Consider the following 24538-nt stretch of genomic DNA (forward strand, 5'->3'; position numbering starts at 1 on the left):
CGTGTTGCCTAGTTGTCATCACAACTCTGAGGCAACTTTTGCATTTGGTTGACATCGGTTTTCCTGTAGACAAAAAAATACTGCCATAACACCAAAGAAGCAAGAACATTGCAGCCACTTGCGAAATTGATATTTTACATGTCCATATCATCGTGCAGCCCTATTGGAAAAGTGTGAGACATGTCCTTCTCGACTTGCTTCCTCTTGTAAGCACACATCATGTAACAAACCAGTCTGAGATCCACAGAAACCCCTCAATACTGTACATACTTCCCCCTCCCTACTCTCAATCACTGCTGACACAACATAGTGAGACACCACTTAAACAAGTAAGTCAGTGTTAGGCGCTTACCTGAAACGAAAAGCTTATCTGATGTAGGTGGGCGTGAACATTCACATTCATGAACACACACACACACACACACACACACACACACACACACACACACACACACACACACACACACACACACACACACACCTTTAACATGGGACACACTTGGGAAACAGACTGTGTATTATGGCCAGAGACAGAAACAACATGCAGCAACAGGAGATGGGAGGCTACTGGAGGTCATTATAGAAGAACATTCCAGAACAGTGGAAAAAGGGACAGAAGAAAACCCCTGACAGGTAGGCCATACACTAGTTACACAGCTGTACTGTGCATCAGCATTGACTTCATTGAGCATTCACCTTTTTCAGCCTGTTTGGCACAGATAAATCAATTGGTATCAGTATCCTACCTGTGGATTTAATAAACTCTAACTCAAGACGTATTAATGGGTTTGAGCCCCTTTCCCGGCAGCAAGTGTATGAATAAAGGAGTGGAAAGGGGGGGGGGCCTGTCAGTCTTTCCCATCCCTTATAATTATGAGTAAGAGGACCTGCTGACACTCCCACCCTTATCTAGTTCCTTATCTGAAACCGGGGCTACCGAGCCCTCATTGTCCTGCTTGTTTAGAACTGCAGACAGAGTGAGTGGAGTGGACAATATATTCTCAATGTCATAGAAACAATCCCACCGCCTGGTTTACACCAGGCCTACCCTGCCCTGTACTGAGCTGTGATTCTCGGTCATGGTGACCTGGTAGATCCTGTGGAGCTCAGCTCTCACTAATGCCTGAGTCATATTCAGTAGGCACCGAAGAAAACAGGGAGGAATTAACTGGTCTAATAAGACAAATTTGTTACGTTTAAAATGTTACATTTTGTTCCGTGATGTATTCCTGGGCTGGGTTCTCATCAGTCTTTGTGAAGGAGAGGGTGGCAACAAAGACAGATTTGGGAAATGTCAGTGCCATGGAGAGTCATTCCCTACACGTTCTGAACACAAATATAAGAACGCAACATGTAATGTGTTGGTACCATGTTTCATGAGCTGAAAAAAAAAGATCCCAGAATTTCTCAAATTTTGTGCACAAATTTTTTTAAATCCTTGTCAGCAAACATTTCTCCTTTGCCAATATAATCCATCCACCTGACAGTTGTGGCATATCAAGAAGCTGATTAAATAACATGTTCATTTACACCTTGTGCTGGGGACAACAAAAAAATATTTTAAAATGTGTTGTCACACAACCCAATGCCACAGATGTCTGAAGTTGAGGGAGCATGCAATTGGCATGTTGACTGCAGGAATGTCCACAATAGCCGTTACCAGATAATTGTCTAAGTTTGAAAACAATTTCATACATTTTAGAACATGGCAGTAAGGTAACAAAATGTGGAAAAAGTCAAGAGGACTGAATACTTCCCGAATGCATTGTATTAGAGTTCGACCGATTATGATTTTTCAATGCCGATACGGATTATTGGAGGACCAAAAAAGCAGATACATATTAGAAATCGGCCGATTGTTTTTACTTGTTTATTTGTAATAATGACAATTACAACAATACTGAATGAACACTTATTTTAACTTAATATAATACATCAATAAAATCAATTTAGCTTCAAATAAATAATGAAACATGTTCAATTTGGTTTAAATAATGCAAAGTGTTGAAGAAAGTAAAAGTGCAATGTGCCATGTAAAAAAGCTAACATTTAAAGTTCCTTGCTCAGAACATGAGAACATATGAAAGCTGGTGGTTCCTTTTAACATGAGTCTTCGATATTCCCAGGTAAGACGTTTTTGATTGTAGTTATTATAGGAAATATAGGACTATTTATCTCTATACAATTGTATTTCATATACCTTTGACTATTGGATGTTCTTATAGGCACTTTAGTATTGCCAGTGTAACAGTATAGCTTCCGTCCGTCTCCTCGCCCCTACCTGGGCTCGAACCAGGAACATCATTTACATTTACATTTAAGTCATTTAGCAGACGCTCTTATCCAGAGTGACACAACGACAACAGCCACCCTCGAAGCAGTGTTGCCCATGCAGAGCAAGGGGAACAACTACTTCAAGTCTCAGAGCGAGTGACGTTTGAAACACTATTAGCGCGCGCTAACTAGCTAGCCATTTCACATCGGTTACACCAGCCTAATCTTGGGAGTTGATAGGATTGAAGTCATAAACAGCTCAATGCTTGAAGCACTGCGAAGAGCTGCTGGCAAAACGCACGAAAGTGCTGTTTGAATGAATATGTACGAGCCTGCTGCTGCCTACCATCACTCAGTCAGACTGCTCTATCAAATCATAGACTTTATTATAACATAATAACACACAGAAATACGAGCCTTTTATGTCATTAATATGGTCGAATCCGGACACTATCATCTCGAAAACAAGACGTTTATTCTTCCAGTGAAATACAGAACCTTTCCGTATTTTACCTAACGGGTGGCATCCATCAGTCTAAATATTGCTGTTACATTGTACAACATTTAATGTTGTGTGATAATTACGTAAAGTTCTGGCAAATTAGTTCTCAACGAGCCAGGCGGCCCAAACTGTTGCATATACCCTGACTCTGCGTGCAATGAACGCAAGAGAAGTGACACAATTTCACCTGGTTAATATTGCCTGCTAACCTGGATTTCTTTCAGCTAAATATGCAGGTTTAAAAATATATACTTCTGTGTATTGATTTTAAGAAAGGCATTGATGTTTATGGTTAGGTACAGATGTGTAACGATTGTGCTTTTTTCGCAAATGCGCTTTTGTTAAATCATCACCCATTTGGCGAAGTTGGCTGTCGTTGTTAGGAAGAAATAGTCTTCACACAGTTCGCAACGAGTCATATTAACTAAATATGCAGGTTTAAGAATATATACTTGTGTATTGATTTTAAGAAAGGCTTTGATGTTTAAATAAAGGTGTACAAATAAAACACTTTTTTTTTTATTAAAAAATATTATTATTATTATTATTATTTTTTTTTTTTTTTTTTTTTTTTTTTTTTTTTTTAAATCGGCCAAATCAGTGTCCAAAAATACAGATTTCCGATTGTTATGAAAACTTGAGATCAGCCCTAATTAAATCAGCCATTCTGATTAATCAGTCGACCTCTACATTGTATATCTATGGCTTTGTATCCATAAGAATCTCTCACATGCATTCACAGTCAGGTCCTTCTGGAAGGTTCTCCCATCTCCACAGAGGATCTCTGGAGCTCTGTCAGACTGACCATCGGGTTCTTGGTCACCTCCCTAACCAAGGCCCTTCTCCACCGATTGCTCAGTTAGGCTGGGCGGCCAGCTCTAGGAAGAGAGTCTTGGTAGTTCCAAACTTCTTCCATTTAAGAATGATTTACATTTACATTTAAGTCATTTAGCAGACGCTCTTATCCAGAGCGACTTACAAATTGGTGCATACACCTTATGACAACCAGTGGAACAGCCACTTGCATCTAAATCTTGTTGGGGGAGAAGGATTACCTACCCTTACTTACCCTATCCTAGGTATTCCTTGAAGAGGTGGGGTTTCAGGTGTCTCCGGAAGGTGGTGATTGACTCCGCTGTCCTGGCGTCGTGAGGGAGTTTGTTCCACCATTGGGGGCCAGAGCAGCGAACAGTTTTGACTGGGCTGAGCGGGAACTGTACTTCCTCAGTGGTAGGGAGGCGAGCAGGCCAGAGGTGGATGAACGCAGTGCCCTTGTTTGGGTGTAGGGCCTGATCAGAGCCTGGAGGTACTGAGGTGCCGTTCCCCTCACAGCTCCGTGGCGAGCACCATGGTCTTGTAGCGGATGCGAGCTTCAACTGGAAGCCAGTGGAGAGAGCGGAGGAGCGGGGTGACGTGAGAGAACTTGGGAAGGTTGAACACCAGACGGGCTGCGGCGTTCTGGATGAGTTGTAGGGGTTTAATGGCACAGGCAGGGAGCCCAGCCAACAGCGAGTTGCAGTAATCAAGACGGGAGATGACAAGTGCCTGGATTAGGACCTGCGCCGCTTCCTGTGTGAGGCAGGGTCGTACTCTGCGGATGTTGTAGAGCATGAACCTACAGGAACGGGACACCGCCTTGATGTTAGTTGAGAACGTCAGGGTGTTGTCCAGGATCACGCCAAGGTTCTTAGCGCTCTGGGAGGAGGACACAATGGAGTTGTCAACCGTGATGGCGAGATCATGGAACGGGCAGTCCTTCCCGGGAGGAAGAGGAGCTCCGTCTTGCTGAGGTTCAGCTTGAGGTGGTGATCCGTCATCCACACTGATATGTCTGCCAGACATGCAGAGATGCGATTCGCCACCTGGTCATCAGAAGGGGGAAAGGAGAAGATTAATTGTGTGTCGTCTGCATAGCAATGATAGGAGAGACCATGTGAGGTTATGACAGAGCCAAGTGACTTGGTGTATAGCGAGAATAAGAGAGGGCCTAGAACAGAGCCCTGGGGACACCAGTGGTGAGAGCGCGTGGTGAGGAGACAGATTCTCGCCACGCCACCTGGTAGGAGCGACCTGTCAGGTAGGACGCAATCCAAGCGTGGGCCGCGCCGGAGATGCCCAACTCGGAGAGGGTGGAGAGGAGGATCTGATGGTTCACAGTATCGAAGGCAGCCGATAGGTCTAGAAGGATGAGAGCAGAGGAGAGAGAGTTAGCTTTAGCAGTGCGGAGCGCCTCCGTGATACAGAGAAGAGCAGTCTCAGTTGAATGACTAGTCTTGAAACCTGACTGATTTGGATCAAGAAGGTCATTCTGAGAGAGATAGCGGTAGAGCTGGCCAAGGACGGCACGCTCAAGAGTTTTGGAGAGAAAAGAGAGAAGGGATACTGGTCTGTAGTTGTTGACATCGGAGGGATCGAGTGTAGGTTTTTTCAGAAGGGGTGCAACTCTCGCTCTCTTGAAGACGGGAGGGACGTAGCCAGCGGTCAGGGATGAGTTGATGAGCGAGGTGAGGTAAGGGAGAAGGTCTCCGGAAATGGTCTGGAGAAGAGAGGAGGGGATAGGGTCAAGCGGGCAGGTTGTTGGGCGGCCGGCCGTCACAAGACGCGAGATTTCATCTGGAGAGAGAGGGGAGAAAGAGGTCAGAGCATAGGGTAGGGCAGTGTGAGCAGAACCAGCGGTGTCGTTTGACTTAGCAAACGAGGATCGGATGTCATCGACCTTCTTTTCAAAATGGTTGACGAAGTCATCTGCAGAGAGGGAGGAGGGAGGGGGGAGGATTCAGGAGGGAGGAGAAGGTGGCAAAGAGCTTCCTAGGGTTAGAGGCAGATGCTTGGAACTTAGAATGGTAGAAAGTGGCTTTAGCAGCAGAGACAGAGGAGGAAAATGTAGAGAGGAGGGAGTGAAAGGATGCCAGGTCCGCAGGGAGGCGAGTTTTCCTCCATTTCCGCTCGGCTGCCCGGAGCCCTGTTCTGTGAGCTCGCAATGAGTCGTCGAGCCACGGAGCGGGAGGGGAGGACCGAGCCGGCCTGGAGGATAGGGGACATAGGGAGTCAAAGGATGCAGTAAGGGAGGAGAGGAGGGTTGAGGAGGCAGAATCAGGAGATAGGTTGGAGAAAGTTTGAGCAGAGGGAAGAGAAGATAGGATGGAAGAGGAGAGAGTAGCGGGGGAGAGAGAGCGAAGGTTGGGACGGCGCGATACCATCCGAGTAGGGGCAGTGTGGGAAGTGTTGGATGAGAGCGAGAGGGAAAAGGATACAAGGTAGTGGTCGGAGACTTGGAGGGGAGTTGCAATGAGGTTAGTGGAAGAACAGCATCTAGTAAAGATGAGGTCAAGCGTATTGCCTGCCTTGTGAGTAGGGGGAAGGTGAGAGGGTGAGGTCAAAAGAGGAGAGGAGTGGAAAGAAGGAGGCAGAGAGGAATGAGTCAAAGGTAGACGTGGGGAGGTTAAAGTCGCCCAGAACTGTGAGAGGTGAGCCGTCCTCAGGAAAGGAGCTTATCAAGGCATCAAGCTCATTGATGAACTCTCCGAGGAACCTGGAGGGCGATAAATGATAAGGATGTTAAGCTTGAAAGGGCTGGTAACTGTGACAGCATGGAATTCAAAGGAGGCAATAGACAGATGGGTAAGGGGAGAAAGAGAGAAAGACCACTTGGGAGAGATGAGGATCCCGGTGCCACCACCCCGCTGACCAGAAGCTCTCGGGGTGTGCGAGAACACGTGGGCGGACGAGGAGAGAGCAGTAGGAGTAGCAGTGTTATCTGTGGTGATCCATGTTTCCGTCAGTGCCAAGAAGTCAAGGGACTGGAGGGAGGCATAGGCTGAGATGAACTCTGCCTTGTTGGCCGCAGATTGGCAGTTCCAGAGGCTACCGGAGACCTGGAACTCCACGTGGGTCGTACGCGCTGGGACCACCAGGTTAGGGTGGTCGCGGCCACGCGGTGTGGAGCGTTTGTATGGTCTGTGCAGAGAGGAGAGAACAGGGATAGACAGACACATAGTTGACAGGCTACAGAAAAGGCTACGCTAATGCAAGGAGATTGGAATGACAAGCGGACTACACGTCTCGAATGTTCAGAAAGTTAGGCTTACGTAGCAAGAATCTTATTGACTAAAATGATTAAAATGATACAGTACTGCTAAAGTAGGCTAGCTGGCAGTAGCTGCGTTGTTGACACTACACTAATCAAGTCGTTCCGTTGAGTGTAATAATTTCTACAGTGCTGCTATTCGGGGGCTAGCTGGCTAGCTAGCAGTGTTGTTTACGTTACGTTGAGTTAAAAGAACGACAATAGCTGGCTAGCTAACCTAGGAAATCGCTCTAGACTACACAATTATCTTTGAAACAAAGACGGCTATGTAGCTAGCTATGTAGCTAGCTACGATCAAACAAATCAAACCGTTGTACTGTAATGAAATGAAAATGTGATACTACCTGTGAATGCGACCGGTTGAGTTCTATTCAGTAGACGTTGGCTAGCTAGCAGAGTCTCCTACGTTAAGGACGACAAATAGCTGGCTAGCGAACCTCAGTGAATTAAGATAATCACTCCAAGGCTACACACACTAAACTACACAATTATGAGACCACTGTGTTCTTGGGGACCTTCAATGCTGCAGAAATGTTTCGGTACCCTTCCCCAGATCTGTGCCTCGACACAATCCTGTCTTGGAGCTCTACGGACAATTCTTTTGACCTCATGGGGGGCCTTAAATAGACAGGTTTATGCCTTTCCAAATCATGTCTAATCAATTGAATTTACCACAGGTAGACTCAAATGAAGTTGTAGAAACATCTCAAGGATGATCAACGGTATCAGGATGCACCTGATCTTAATTTCGAGACTCACAGCAAAGGGTCTGAATACGAATGTGAATAAGTTATTTCTGTACTTTTATCAAATACGTTTTCACTTTGTCATTATGCAGTATTGTGTGTAGATTGATGAGGATTTGTATGTATTTAATACATTTTAGAACAAGGCTGTAATGTAACAAAATGTGGAAAAGGGGAAGGGGCCTGAATACTTTCCAAATGCACTGCATGGTACAGTGCCTTGACTTTTTCTACATTTAGTTGTGTTACAGCCCGAATTCAAAATGTATTAAATTTATGTTTTCCTCTCTCATTGATCTGCACACACACAACGTGAAAACATGTTAATGAAATTTTAGCAAATGTATAGAAATTATATAGAGGAATATCTCATTTATATAAGTACTCACAACCCCTGAGTCAATACTTTGTAGAAGCACCTTTGGCAGTGATTACAGCAGTGAGTCTTTCTGGGTAAATCTCTAAGAGCTTTCCACGCCTGGATTGTGCAACATCTGCCCATTATTATTAAAACTATTCTTCAAGCTCTGTCAAACTGGTTTTTGATTATGGCTAGATAGCCATTTTCAGTTCTTGTCATAGCTTTTCAATTAGATGTAAGTCAAAACTGTAACTTAGCCAGTCAGGAACATTCACTGTCTTCTTGGTAAGCAACTCCGGTTTAGATTTGGCCTTGTGTTTTAGGTAATTGTCCTGCTGAAAGGTAAATTAATCTCCTAGTTTCTGGTGGAAAGCAGATTGAACCTAGTTTTCCTATAGAGTTTTGCCTGTGCACAGCTACATTCCGTTTCATTTCAATCCTGAAAAAAAATCCACAGTTCTTAACGATTACTCAGCATACCCATAACACGATGCAATCACCACTATACTTGAAAATACAGTATGTACTCATTAATGTGTGGTGTTGATTTCCCAAAAATAAGGCTTTGTATTTAGGTCGTAAAGTAAATCGCTTTGCCACATTTTTTGCAGTTTTACTTTACATGTTTTGGAATATTTTTATTCTGTACACGTTTCCTTTTCACTCTGTCAATTAGGTTAGTATTGTAGAGTAAATACAATGTTGTTGAGCCATCCTCAGTTCTAACACAGCCATTAAACTCAAAACCTTTTTAAAAAGTCACCATTGGCCTCATGGTGAAATCCCTGAACGTTTTCCTTCCTCTACGGCAACTGAGTTAGGAAGGACACCTGTATCTGTGTAGTGACTGGGTGTATTGATACACCATCCAAAGTGTAATTCATAACTTCAGCATGGTCAAAAGGGAAATAACCGTGCTAAGGATTTTTCTACGTTGGTCTGACCAATTGGAATCCACGCTTCAACATTGTTTTGATCACGCAGACTGGGATATGTTCCAGGTAGCTTCAGAGAATAACATTGATGAATACATTGATTCGGTGACGGAGTTTATCAGGAAGGGCATAGGAGATGTTGTAACCACTGTGACTATTAAAACCTACCCTAACCAGAAACCGTGGATAGATGGAAGCATTCACGCAAAACTGAAAAGCGCAAACCACCACATTTAACCATGACAAGGTGACTGGGAATATGGCCGAATACAAACATTGTAGTTATTCCATCCGCAAGGCAATCAAACAGGCAAACATCAATATAGAGACAATGTGGAGTCACAATTCAACGGCTCAGACACGAGAAGTATGTGGCAGGGTCTACAGACAATCACGGACTACAAAATGATAACCAGCCACATCGTGGACACCGACGTCTTGCTTCCAGACAAGCTAAACACCTTTGTCCGCCTTGAGGATAACACAGTGCCACCGACGCAGCTCACTACCAAGGTCTATAGGTTCTCCTTCTCCATAGCCGATTTGAGTAAGATATTTAAGCATGTTAACCCTCGCCAGGCTGGCAGCGCAGAGGTGGTGATGGCTCTGGGAGTGTGGTGCCAGGAAACTAAACTCTCACTCAATGTCAACAAAACAAAGGAGATGATCATGGACCGCAGTGGACAAGGTGGAAAGCTTCAAGTTCCTCGGTGTACACATCACTGACAAACTGAAATGGTCCACTCACACAGACAGTGTGGTGAAGAAGGTGCAACAGTGGCTCTTCAACCTCAGGAGGCTGATGAAATTTGGCTCGTCTCCTAAAACCCTCACAAACTTGTACAGCTACACAATCTAGAGCATCCTGTCGGGATGTATCACCGCCTGTTATGGCAAATGCACCACCTGCAACCGCAGGGTTCTCCAGAGGGTGGTGCGGTCTGCCCAACGCATCACAGGGGACAAACTACCTGCCCTCCAGAACACCTACAGCACCCGATGTCACAGGAAAGTAGATCAAGGACAACAACCACCCGAGCCAATGCCTATTCACCCCGCTATCATCCAGAAGGCGAGGTGCATCAGTACAGGTGCATCAATGCTGGGACCGAGAGACTGAAAAACAGCTTCTATCTCAAGGTAATCAGACTGTTAAATAGCCATCACTAGCACAAAGTCTGCTGCCTATATACATAGACTTGAAATCACTGGCCACTTTAATAAATGGAACACTGGTCACTTTAATAATGTGTACATATCTTGCATTACCCATCTCATATGTACAGTGCCTTGCGAAAGTATTCGGCCCCCTTGAACTTTGCGACCTTTTGACACATTTCAGGCTTCAAACAAAGATATAAAACTGTATTTCTTTGTGAAGAATCAACAACAAGTGGGACACAATCATGAAGTGGAACGACATTTATTGGATATTTCAAACTTTTTTACAAATCAAAAACTGAAAAATTGGTTCATGTTCATGTTGCCGACCGAATCACCTCTTGTTCTCATCTCAGCTCACACATTATTTCCCCTTGCTTCCAGCCGAGCACTTTTAGTGTACGATCAGATCAGGTTCAATGTTTGACGTGACTAGCTAGCGACAAGAATGTTATCCAGCCTGCACAGCAACCAATTTGTTTAGAACGAACGATCAGTCCATTTGCATAGCAACTAAGCAAAAAGAAGTAAGGACTGGGTCGCGTCTGTAGCAACATGACCTTCTGGTGGAAGAATGAAATTGTATGAATTGACTTATGAAAATATAGTTAATTAAAATATGTAACTCATTGCTATTTTAATATGTTGGTAACAGTTTTATAAAAGCAATAAGGCATGCGAGGGAGTGCTGTATCATGAATACAGTCACATGTTAATGGCGTTGTTTGGCCAGAACGGCGCGATAGCTAGCTAGTTTGGTAGCTAGCTAGTTTGCGTGTTTGCTGAGCCAGTCTCCAATCCATATGAAACAAATTTTGCTAACAATTGCAGTACACACCAAATGCTGAATAAATACAAGGTGCTGTAGTAAAATGCAAGTTAATAACACAATGAATACAAACCATTTAGTCGCATTTTGCGACCGTTTGACCTGGCTGTGCGAGTTACATTTTTAAAATTGGTCGCACTGGTGGGAGCTGCACATTCTACCCGGTCACCTCAACCAAAACGTCCTATATTTTTTGGGCGGATAAAACAAACAAAACCTTTAGGAGTTCTTAGAGGCTTAACAATGTCGTTTTGATTATTGCTTGAACAGTCGCTAAGACAATACTTGTTTGTGACAGTTGCAAAATACCTATTTTGGATGCAGCAGTTGTTAGCTAGAATGCTAAACGCTCATTGACTTACGTTGGTAGCCAAAGAGCCTTGTTACTGGTTGAAGTTAGTTTTTTAAGTATATTGCTGTTGATTTGACGATAACAAACATTAATTAAGCGGGACATTCACGAGCCTTACAATCCAATTATAATCCCAAAGTAGTGTGAAATGCACACATAAGATAAGCTTCATGTAAATGGAAAAGGATCTGTCTATCGGCAGACCACGTTTACTACATGCAGCGCCCACTATGTGTCACTTACTACATGCCGTGCCACTGCCATTGAGGCTGGACACCGTCTTTCCACAGTAATTCTAACGCTGTGGAGAGGGTAATCACTACCTGGTAGTGCCACGTGAGAGTTGAGTTGGCTACACTAGGTAGCGACTTCTCTCGCCGTAACATTAACTGAACTGTGGGGGCGGACAACACTGTGTACCAGTGTTCCCTAGCTAGCTAACAGCCTCCTTCCTCAGTTTTTTTTCTACGGTTGGCATTGAATGTTGGTGCACTACCACCACCTTCTGTGCTGGAATGTGGGCCAGAGACAGTGCTAGCAGCCTCAATGGCAGTGGGTGCATCATGTAGTAAGTGACGCATAGTGGGCGCAGCATGTCATGTATCAACCAAAGTCTGCAGCTAGACATTATTGTGTAAATGTGTAAATGGAGGATTTTTTTGCTGCAGGTCTATGAGAACTCTCCCATGTTTTCCTCCATGCTGGGGAAATTGTGAATAGCGACTCGGAGTACAGACGGATTCAGGTAGAAAAACAATGGATGACAATTATCAATTGACACTACTGTTATTGGCTAAAATCAGTATGTTTCCAGACATGGAAGTTAGGTTCATTTTTGGTTCTGAATGAAAGGTGAACAGATGCCTTGAGTACATTAGAGTAGGGTACAATACATTACTGTACTATACTCTATTGTATTGTACTGAACTGTACTCTGCAGTCAACTCTTGTGAAACATAGATGTCGATGATTGGTTCAGATTTGGGCATTTCAAATGTTTGGGCAAAGTCAAGGCCGGTCCAAATCTAAACCAATTATAGGCATTATGTTTGGGCCAAATATAGGAATATCCAGACCGAATGTCTGTGGACATTGAGATATACTTTATGTCTGGTCCAAATCAAGGCTGGTTCCGACCGGAACAAAGCTGAACCAAACATAGACGTCTATGAATGGTTCAGAGTTGGTCCGGTCCATGGATGTTGAAATCATGGCCGGTCCAGATCCATTTATATTTTTTTATTTAAAAATTATTATTTTTTTAAATAAGACTTTCTTTTCTTTTTTAACTCTAGTCACATCAGGACCAAAAAAAGATGTGCAAACGACCTGATTGGAAACAGCAAATTGGTCAGTAAACTTTCCAAATGTAGACAAAACAAAATACGCTAGAAAAGGTGGAAACTTTCTGTGCTGATAAAATGTTTTACGTGAGAACTGGTAGTGGAAATGCTTTAATGCGCAAATATTGATATAACCATCATATCAAAGTTAACTTGGAGTCACACGATGACATGTGTGGTCCTCCCACTGCTACTGGGGAAAGTGTGCAGTTTATTAGACTACAGTGCAAGTGCAAGGATATGAGATTGATGCTCCTTTCCAATAAATATCAAGTCTTATTCTGGAGACATGATGATCGATGCTTGACTGCAGTTCGACAAATAAAATAAATCTTTCTCTTTTGTCCATAATAATCATGTGATAGGCTACCTAAACTGTATCTGCAAAATGTTGGCTAGAGACATTTGTGACAAAACCAACAGTACGTACACTGTTAAAAATTAGATGGAATTTAACCACAAAAATGATTTTACGTGCACAACTAGTAAAGTTGATGGAAACATCTCTGGTGGAAAACCTGCATTATTTTATTTTATTTATGCGAATATTTGCATGAGAATCTGTCACCATTTGGATGGAAAACTAGCTAATGTCATACATTTGATCTCCAGCCTGTAGGCTACAGACAATGCCATATACACTTTCTACCATAGGCTACATGACTTAGGTTAGATGATTTAACGGAACGTTGGTGGAGCGCCGTAGCGGTGTGTCTCTCCAACAGCACCCTGGAGAGGCATGGACAAGCAAAATATTTACCACCCCTGCTTTTGACAAAGGGGGCTCTGCATCTTGGGCCTGTTGACATCAATGTAATGGCCGAGCTCTGCAGAGGTCTCCTGAACATCTCAGATTCTCATCCTCCAAAGAGATTAAGGGTTATAAAAGACAAATGGAATGCCTCTAAACTCCCAGCTGTGCCAATTAGAGAAGAATCTACTAAATGTCTAGACAACATGTTTACACTCTCGATTTTTCCTTATTAAGTCAATTGGGGAAAAATGCAGCAACATAAGAGTTCAGTATTCTTTACTGAAAAATCTATGTAGGCATAATCAACAGCATCATCACGGTTAAATCTAGGCCCAAGATGTCAACTTATTATTAAAAAGAAACAATTATTAAACACACAAACAGTCAAAGACACCACCATGGGCTTCAGTGGAGAGGAATTAAGATATTCTTCAGGCAATAGACGTTGATTATTCAGGCTTCGAGATGCCAGGCCAATCCATCTCACTCCATTTTCCCTTTGAAAATCTAATTTCATGTTCTGAGGGGGCAGGAGGATGTTTCGGGTCGAGGCTGCTGTCGATGTGGGAGGGGGGTGCAGAGGAGTATTTTTCTCCACTCATACAGGAGTTATGAAGGCAATGTTCATATTTTGCAGGGGAGTATTTAAAGAATATACAGTACCAGTCAAATGTTTGGACACATCTACTCATTCAAGGGTTTCCTTATTTTGACTATTTTCTACATTGTAGAATAATAGTGAAGACATCCAAACTATGAAATAACACCTATGGAATAATGTTGTAACCAAAAAATTATTATTATTATAATAATAAATGTTATATTTGATATTCTTCAAAGTAGCCACCCTTTGCCTTGACAGCTTTACAAACTCTTGACATATTCTCAACCAGCTTCATGAGGTAGTCACCTGGAATGCATTTCAATTAACAGGTGTGCCTTGTTAATTTGTGGAATTTAATTCCTTCTTAATGCGTTTGAGCAAATCAGTTGCGATGTGACAAAGTAGGGGTGGTATACAGAAGATCGCCCTATTTGGTAAAAGACCAAGTCCGTGTTATGGCAAGAAGAGCTCAAATAAGAAAAGAGAAACTCCAGTCCATCATTACTTGAAGACATGAAGGTCAGTCAATCTTGAAAATTTCAAGAACTTTGAAAGTTTCTTCAAGTGCAGTCGCAAAAACCATCTTGCGCTATGATGAAACTGGCTCTCATGAGGACCACCACAGGAAACGAAGACCCAGAGTAACCTATGTTACAGAGGATAAGTTCATTACAGTTACCAGGACAAATAACTGCTTCACAGAGTTCAAGTAACATACACATCAACATCGATTGTTCAGAGAACACTGCGTGAATCAGGCCTTCATGGTCGAATTTCTGTAAAGAAACCATGACTAAAAGGACACCCATGAGAAGAAGAGACTTGCTTGGGCGAAGAAACACGAGCAATTTACATTAGACTGGTGGAAATGTGTCCTTTGGTCTGATGAGTCCATATTTGAGGTTTTTGATTCCAACAGCCATGTCTTTGTGAGACGCGGAGAAAGTGAACGGATGATCTCTGCATGTGTGGTTCCCACCTTGAAGCATGGGGGTGGTGGTGTGATGGTGCTTTGCTGGTGACACAGTCAGTGACTTATTTAGAATTCAAGGCACACTTAACCAGCATGGCTACCACAGCATTCTGCAGCGATATGCCATCCCATCTGGTTTGTGCTTAGTGGGACTATAATTTGTGTAAGGGCTATTCTACCAAGAAGGAGATTGATGGAGTGCTGCATCAGATGACCTGGCCTCCATAGTCACCCGTTGGACAGCAGAGTGAAGGAGTTAAGTGCTCCGCAGAGTTAAGTGCTCAGCATATGTGGAAACTCCAAGACTGATGGAAAAGTATTCTTCATGAAGCTGGTTGAAAGAATGCCAAGAGTGTGCAAAGCTGTCATCAAGGCAAACGGTGGCTACTTTGAAGAATCTCAAATATATTTAGATTTGTTTAACACTTTTTTGGTTACTACATGATTCCATATGTGTTATTTCATAGTTTAGATGTCTTCACTATTATTCTACAACGTAGACAAAAGTAAAAACAAAGAAAAACCCTTGAATGAGTAGGTGTCCAAACTTTTGACTGGTACTGTATATATACATAATTGTTTTAATTTAGATTTATCAGGGGGCACCCTCAGCACACCTACCTCCCGCAGCTATGGGGAGCCCACAAAAATAGCACCATCTAATCTTTCTTTCAGCAATTTTCCATTCTGGCAACATCTAAAACATACTGGAAACCTCTCAGGCTGAAAAAACTAGGAGAGATGGTGGTGTCATCTAGGGCTGGGCAATATATCATATGAATTAGAATGAATCTTTTAGCGTTATATTCCAAATGCCTGTATCGCAAGAATCAAGGTTTTTATATATATTTTTATGAGCGTTCTGTCTTTTTGGTCTAGTCTCCTTCTTTGCTGTGTGAACTGTGCACCTTCCCACTTTCACACAGACAGCAAGCCCCTCCCCCTGCCACTCACAACAACAACAACAGAAGATCACTTCTTCCTCTCTGACAGAAAGCAGTTTAAAAATCGCTATTTGCATTTGAGGCTTGGTCCAACAGAAATCGGTCAAATGGACACCGAACCGCTTGAGACATTATTTTAACGTAATAGATGAGAATTTTCGAACGATACCCTTTTTGTGTCTCAACTCCCAAAATGTAGAACAGAGCAGACCCTACTATAACGCGAGGATAAATTGACATGATTTTGGAACAAATATATATTTTAGACAAAGACTGTCATGTGCTATAGCTGCCTAGTCTGTGTTTCATAAACGTGCAATGAGCATAAAAACACGCATCTAGATAAGTACTTGGCAACTCGTTCTCATTCTGAGAAATAAGTATATTATCTAGGTAGCCACATGATATCAATATCTAAACAAAGTGAACAGGCTATGTTGTTCAAACAGTTGGAGACAAACATGAGGGTGTATTCATAACAGTGCAAATGTTCTTTCTACCTTGTTGGCAAGCAAATTGATCCAATTTGGCTAGACTTTAAATGTAAAAGATTAGTTGGCTACTCACTAGCACGTGGACTTGTGCTTGAGAGATTGTTAATGAGACCTGTGTTCATTTTCTATAATGCCTGCTCCTAGAAATTGGTCGTTATTATTGGATGTGCATTGTGAATGGTTGTGGTTATTACATTTGTAACCAAAACATTATTTTCATAGACCAACTTCAAAGCCAGATCAGTTATTATTCCCCCAAAAAAGCTGGTTGAACTATTTTGCTAAAATAATAACATTATTAGTTCATTACATTTACTTATAATGCCCTTTCGACATCAGCAGATTGCCCAATAGAAAAGGGAGGGAGCTGAAAGTCCGTATTGCCCAGCGACAGCACCGAAACCTGAAGGATCTGGAGAAGGTCTGTATGGAGGAGTGAGCCAAAATCCCTGCTGCAGTGTGTGCAAACCTGGTCAAGAACTACAGGAAACGTATGATCTCTGTAATTGCAAACAAAGGTTTCTGTACCAAATATTAAGTTCTGCTTTTCTGATGTATCAAATACTTATGTCATGGAATAAAATGCTAATTAATTACTTAAAAATCATACAATGTGATTTTCTGGATTTTTGTTTTAGATTCCGTCTCTCACAGTTGAAGTGTACCTATGATAAAAAAAATTACAGACCTCTACATGCTTTGTAAGTGGGAAAACCTGCAAAAATCGTCAGTTTATCAAATCCCCACTGTAGTTCTTCAAGATGTTGAAACGTTCATAGATGACCAGCAGGGTTAAATAATAATCACAACGGTTGTAGAGGGTTTAACAGGTCAGCACCTCAAGAGTAAATGTCATTTGGCTTTTCATAACTGAGAATTCAGAGGTTGAGACAGTAGGTGCAAAAGAGATGGAGAAAGAGAGGGGAGAGAGAGGGAGGGAAACAGCAGGTCCGGGACAACGTAGCACGTCCGGTGAACAGGTCAGGGTTCCATGGTTGTGGAAGGCCTATATTTTGCCTAGATATCATTTTACATGCAGTGTATTGATCTTTAAATTGTGCAACAAAGCTTATTTGGGACAAAACACAATATACAATAAATACAATAAAGAGATACACTACATGACCAAAAGTGACTGCTCGTTGAACATCTCATTCCAAAATCATGGGCATTAATATGGAGTTGGTCCCCACTTTGCTGCTGTAACAGCCTCCACTCTTCTGGGAAGGCTTTCGACTAGATAGAACATTGCTGTAGGGACTTGCTTCCATTCAACCACAAGAGCATTAGTGAGGTTGGGCACTGGTGTTAGGCGATTAGGCCTGGCTCGCAGTCGACGTCCCAATTCACCCCCAAGGTGTTTGATGGGGTTGAGGTCAGGGCTCTGTGCAGGTCAGTCAAGTTCTTCCACACCAATCTCTCTCTCAAAAAAAAAACATTTCTTTATGGACCTTGCTTTGTGTACAGGGCATTGTCATGCTGAAACAGAAAAGGGCTTTCCCCAAAAGGTTGGCACAAAGTTGGAAGCACAGAATCATCTAGAATGTCATTGTATGCTGTAGTGTTAAGATTTCCCTTTATTGGAAGTAAGGGGCATAGCCCAAACCAGGAAAAACAGCCCCAGACCATTATTCCTCCTCCACAAAACTTTACAGTTGGCACTATGCATTGAGGCAGGTAGCGTTCTCCTGGCATCCGCCAAACCCAGTTGGTGAAGTGTGATTCATCACTCCAGAGAACGTGTTTCCACTGCTGCAGAGTCCAATGGTGGCGAGCTTTACACCACTCCTGCCGATGCTTGGCATTAACCGGGGCAGCTTTAGCACGGTGGAAATTTGACGAACTGACTGATTGGAAAGGTAGCATCCTATGATGGTGCCACGTTGAAAGTCACTGAGCTCTTCATTCTACGGCCAATGTTTGTCTATGGAGATTGCATGTCGGTGTGCTCGAATTTATGAAATAGCCGAATCCACTCATTTGGGGTGTCCACATACTTTTGTATATATAGTGTAATGTATATATCATGAATTGCCCATAGCTTTGAAAAAATCTGGTAAGGTCGGTAGTTGAGCAGTTAAGGTCAGTAGTTGTCAATTGGTCTGAACTTCTGCACCAATTACATTAAATTATTAGCTACCCTTTTGTCAAAACTTCTGTTAACCTCTTCTCTGCAATTACACTATTATAAACATCTAGCAAGCCTACTCTTTTCAATCTGACTGAACTGTGGAAGAAGCAAAACTCATGTTCTCACACCAGATCTAATACTCAGCACAATAAACTAACAAGACACATATTGTGGTCTAATATCCCTCCGGCACTATAACTACACACTGCAGGTTATTATATCATATGATTCACTTAGCCTCCCCATTACCTAGAATCAGTCATGTGATCTGGGCCTAAATATAAACCAACAGCTTTTTCCACGGGTTATTTCTGTTCCATCTGAAATGCACTATAACATTCTTACGTGTTTACCAGAAAAGCACAATTATCTGAGCTTTACCGGGGCACTGCTCTCTGATTCTTAACGGAGTGTTAGCAGTGGGCCCACCTACTGTAGCAACGTTAAAAATCCTAATAGTCATTCAGGGTTCCAAGCCGCCAGCAAAGCAGCTAAGCCTAGATCAGGGCCAAGCTCGAGGACACAGATTTTTCTTCTCATTTCATTCCATCATTTCATTCCATCCCTTTTCTATCTTTAGTAGTGTAAATATGCCAGCTAACTGGGGTCTGGGTGCACTTGTAATGAGACAAGACTGCGACGGCCGGAGCTAATGAGCTGTCAGGGGACTACAGTGAAAGAGACTGAAGACAGAAGCAGCACGCCAGAGCTAGGTACAGTGCCCAGCCAGAGAGGTCAAACAGCAGAGCCCGTATCCAGAGAACTGTACCATAGTGGGGCAAAACAAAAGAGACAAGCCCCATGACAAAACAGGCATCTGCTGTTTCCCACTGCGCCACTCCAAAGTATAGGACATAGCCTTCTACATGACATGGATCGGGAGTGGGTGAAGAAAATGACATCCAGGCCGGATGGTATTCATCTGACGCTGTAAGCACTAGCAGAGTTGTCTCTTTAGAGAAGGGAGGGAATTTGTTGCCAACCTGGGTGTCTAGGTGGAGGAAGGTGCCCTTCTGTCCTCTGTCTAAAGTTCAGCAGGGAGGGAGTGGTATACAGTATCGCTATGGGGCAGTTATCTCCTCTGATGATCCTCCAACCTCACAGCCATTATGTGATCCTGTTTAAATCACTGCACCAGTGCAAAACTCGTCAGTCATGGTGATGGCTGGATGGGGTTAGCCTACAAGTGGTTCGGCTTGCTCTGTTTAGGTCAGGATGTCGCAGAGAAACCACTCACTCGGGCGGAAACGGCATAGGCCTACAACTAAATATGTGTATGAGACCAATAAAATGTGATTAGAAAGGGGTTAACTTACCAGACACAAATGTACTGTACAATAGCAAGGCCAACTGTGAATAAATCAAACTAAGTGGGTGTGCAAGACATTCACAAACGTAAATAATGATTAACATTTACCCTTTACATTTGAAGCACTCCAGGAAACAAATGTTTGCCTTTCAACATCTTAAGTAGGGTTGTCTCACAATGAATGTTTGACTTTGCCTCTGGACCCAAACTTGGAGGAACATTTTTTTAAAGTACGGTGAAAGATTCACCTGCAGCTGAATGGCTGTTTGAACATCCCACACCTTTCTTTATTGAGACCTTAGGACCGTGATCCATCAACATGGAGTGAATGAGTCGGTTCCAGGGAACCTGGATCTACTGATAGTGATTGCTGGGCTGGCAGTGGGAGGAGGAGAAGTATGCTGTTCAATGAGCACAACCCACTAACATATTTTCCATCTGTATGTTGTTATCAACTAACTCATTCCCAAACTGACGAGCTGAAATATAATAAGGAGCCAGACAAATCAGCACTTAGTGGTACCTTGAAAAAGCTTACAAGCTTAAATATCTCAAGATATAACATGGTTGACTCCCTCCTCAACCCCTGGGAACAAGACCTAGCAAAGCTGCAGCTGGCTCAAAACAGAGCAACACGGCTTGCCCTTAACTGCAAATAAAGAACTAACATCAACAACATGCCAGTCTTTCCTGGTTGAGGGTTGACGAGAGATTAACTTCTCTTCTTCTAGTTTTTATGAGAAAATTCCAGATTGTCTGCATAAACAAGTTCAACTCATACATAACCCACAAGATATGCCACCAGGGGTCTTTTCAAAGTCCCCAAGTCAAAAACAAATTCACGACAATGTACAGTATTATACAGAGCTATGATCGCATAGAACTCCCTTCCATCTCCAATTACTCATACAAACAGCAAAATTACCTTTAAAAACAAAAAAAATGCAACATCTCAGAACAGCAGGGACTTTGACACACACACACACACACACTTTCTTTGTATTGTTTGTATAGATATTTTTTGTTATATTGTTTGCATATTGCTGGATTTGTATTTGTTTTTTTAAGTGTGTGACTGTCCTTGTCTATCAGAGTTTTGTTACTGGTCATATTTTCTATTTTTTGTGACCACAGGAAGAATAGATGCTGCCTCTGCAAAAGCAAAATAGCCATCAACAGACACAGAGGCACCTGGGTCGTTCCACAAAATGAGTTCCTTTTGCATCCCTTTTATATTTTAAGAATACATTGTGCACAAATATTGCATTTTAAAAGCCTGCCGTGTTACATGAAATGAAGTGCCCTTTAACATAGACCACATGGAAAATTAAATACATCACATATTTATATAAAGACTTGCTAAAGTGCCAAAATGAATCATTTTGACATGTCCCTTTGTGCAACCTATGTGACTTCTAGGAAGATTTTAACCCTCTTAACCTCAACATTTCTCCACGTTTTCACCATCATTGTATAGACCGAGTTCATATGTCGCTTTGACATTGTAATTTCTGTCGATCATTATTTATGTAGCACTTTACACTCATAAATGTATACGGTTTCAAAATGTCAGATTTGGACACAAACACACACCTAAACTGGCTATCCAGTAACATGGTGTACATGACGTCAGAGCTCAGTGTCTCCTCTTCACCGCACTTTATGGGTTTTGACTAACAGCCGTTCTGAACATGAGGACCGTCCACGACAAGAAGTTGCCCTCCATCCCTCCCGCTAAATTGTGCAGCTTTTGCCAATTGTTTGTTGTCTGAGTGAGGGAAATGCTGTAAGTTACCAAGACTCAACGTATTTTGAAAAATGAGATGTTGAGGATTATAATAAATACCGATTTGAAGTAAGCAAGCAAACCAAACACCTGTGAGTCCAAATGTGCGCTTCACATTTCCATATCATAAAACTAATGTTATATACAGTGTCAACGTTTATGATCACTGTGTTTGATGTACAGTTACAAGAAGACATGGTGTTATACCCTGGGTTTAGGGCCGGGACAATACCGGTGTCGCGAATGAAAACACGAAGCAGAACTCACTCGTTGGACCTTTAAAAACCTGTACATAAAATATTGTGTGCTGTATCTTGGATAATAAATAAATGTGACTCTGGATGACAACATAATGATGTTTGTTTGTAACATTTAGGGCTGTTTCCCTAAAGAAGTGAAGTCCGCTTTGTGTTTTGTTTACTTGCCACGATACTAACGAGTATCGCGATGTTGGTACCGTCAGGGCGCTACCTGGGTTTTCCTGAAAAGAATGGGCCTGTTTGTTGTATTGTGAAGAAAATGTGCCGGATGCAGGGCTGTGTTCCAAACAAAACAACTACAAGTGTGTGTGTAAAGGATGTCACACTGCTTGCTTATCGAGTAGGGCTGGGCGATGTCAAATTCATTTAAATGTATGTTTTTGCACAATATTCAATTTGTCATTTTTATGTGTCAACTGCTCAAATTGCGTGCAGGGCAGACACTACTAAAACAGGAGTATCAATGAACATTGATTCTGGAAAAATGTATGGTCAATTTGTCACGTGGAATTTTAGCCAAAGACTGTTAAACTAGCTGTAAGGTCTGTGTTTAATAAATGTGCAATAAGCGTAAACCACAATTATATAAGGAACTGGCAACTCATTCTCATTCTGAGAAATACGGTAACTCTGTTACGCTCAACCCTGTTACTTTACTTGGCACTTAATATAGTCTTCTTTTATGTTTTGCCTCGAGATAGGAAACTTTTTTTATATATTAAGTTGGAAATTTACTCTTTTTGACAGAATGTAAAAATTAGGTTTAACAATTTATTTTTTTACGAAGTTACACTACTCAAAGGGCATCCAATTGGCTGTACAACCCATCTACAGTACCATAGCATAATGTGAAAGGAAAAAGACCTTGTGCCCAAATCAGCTGATTTGATTTTCATGCTTTGGACCAATCAAGTATATCAGTCCTCCTCACATACTCCTAGCTCACCCTAGTCTATCTGGCCTTCCATTCCACATGCAACAAGTGAAAAGGAAAACACCATTACATCTCATGTTAGATCTGGTTGAATAGACCACGGCCTATGTCATCAAAACCTGCTATCTCAACACAAAGTATGCGTTTGTTTCATGTGTGTAATTATAAAACAAAAGGAGAGTCCATGCCCAAATGCAAAGTCGGGAGTCTGTACACACCTCATCATTAGGTTGGCCTATATGGTTGTCAAGAAAAAGCTACCAAAACATGATCCTTCTCACACTGGACCCATGCAGGAAGATACATGTTGCCCATCTGAATGTATGTGGAAAACGTTTAGCCTATGGACAAACATTGATACAACAAAAAAACGGCCTAGATTATCTCTATATATAATTTTGTTTGAAAATAGTGGACTTCTATGATAACCTAAAGGCCTAGGTGAACGTCAAAACAGGCACGGTGCAGTAGGCTGCTAAAATAAATCTACACCTCCTCTATTTGGTAGCTGTCACAATAATGTTGTACTACGACAGCAAACTGCAAGGCAGAGAACAACCCATGCAACCTATCCGCAACGTCCAAACCGGGAGGTCCAATTAATAGTTGTTTCCCCAAATCACGGTTTCTACAATGATAAAAGACTACAAGCATTATCAACATTGCTGGCTGGAGGCCCACGCTGTGGCTGTGCTCACACGTGAAAGTAAGGTGCTTACGACGCCACGATAAAGACTACTGGCCATATCACGGGCGCAGTGGAATCAATTGAAAGCGACATTGGTGGATACATTGTAACCAAAACAACAGGGAAAACAAATCACATTAGTTGCGAAGAAACATTGTAACGGACTGTCGCAGGCAAAAGCAACTTACATCTTCAAAGAGCGATCCAACGTTGGCTGTCACGAGCAGTATTCCCGAGCCTGCTGTCAGCTTCCCCGCCATAATTCTGTCAGAATCAAAAATGTAGCCGACTTTGGACTGTTCGGAATTGAAAGTAGCAAAAAGTCGTTCAAGGTTTCACGAGGCTGGTTGAGTTAAAATATTGAGGAATTGTGACTGCAGCCAGGTTTGTGACCGTTCGGCTCGCTCATACTAGCAAGGATCGTGCATCTAGCTGCTTGCTGACGGTCTTGCTGCTCTGTAGATGTTCTGGCTACTTTTTCACATTTACAGCCATCACAACTGTTTCCGTTTTAATCCATAGCGACTACTGACTGGGCTCTGGTTCATTCCAACAGTGAGTGTTTAATTCCCTGGCTTTTGCAGTGAAAAAGTCTCCCTCGTAAACCACGACTCCGTAAGGACCATTGCCTTTGATTGTTCAGAGAGGATAGGCTGGAGTCTTTCACTGTCCTGACGTCACCAAGCGAATGGAAAGACGGAGCTGTTTTAAAAGGGCAACGCATTACTTGAAAAGCCACGCCAGACAGCCCCGGAGCCCTTACTTTTAGGCCACTTGACTTGTTGTTGCTTACATGTTTTTTTTTAATACGCAAAATTGTGGGATATAACTGTCCTGCCTAAACAATTTCATTCACTGTGAATGCAGCTTCTGACATATGGCAATGTCATAACAAATAAAACCTAGACTGATTATTACTGACCTTTGGTAGTGACACAGATGATACATGATAGAAAACTTTGCTGGTCAGCTAATTAGCAAGATGAAAGTACTATAGTGAAAGTACTATAGTCAATAGTGTACCTAAAAACTGGGTTGCAGCTGCCGTGTGCTTGAGTCAGTGCAGGACAT

General features: G+C 42.4%; 1 protein-coding gene across 3 annotated transcripts in view; it reads right to left on the minus strand.

Annotated features, from left to right (window-relative positions):
- LOC118369550 (inositol polyphosphate-5-phosphatase A-like) overlaps nt 1-24207 on the minus strand; it is a 300208-nt gene extending 276001 nt beyond the window's left edge. Inside the window, exon 1 of one of the 3 annotated variants that reach the window (XM_035754029.2) lies at nt 23656-24198. In XM_035754029.2, the coding sequence (XP_035609922.2) occupies nt 23656-23727 (72 nt within the window). In that variant the 5' untranslated portion in view covers nt 23728-24198. Of the gene's footprint in view, nt 1-23655 lie in introns of all 3 variants that reach the window. The other 2 variants (XM_035754028.2, XM_052498410.1) reach the window with 2 other exon arrangements.
- Between the last annotated feature and the right edge of the window lie 331 nt (nt 24208-24538).

This window comes from Oncorhynchus keta, chromosome 36, assembly GCF_023373465.1.
Source record: "Oncorhynchus keta strain PuntledgeMale-10-30-2019 chromosome 36, Oket_V2, whole genome shotgun sequence".
NCBI classification, from domain to species: Eukaryota; Metazoa; Chordata; class Actinopteri; order Salmoniformes; family Salmonidae; genus Oncorhynchus; species Oncorhynchus keta.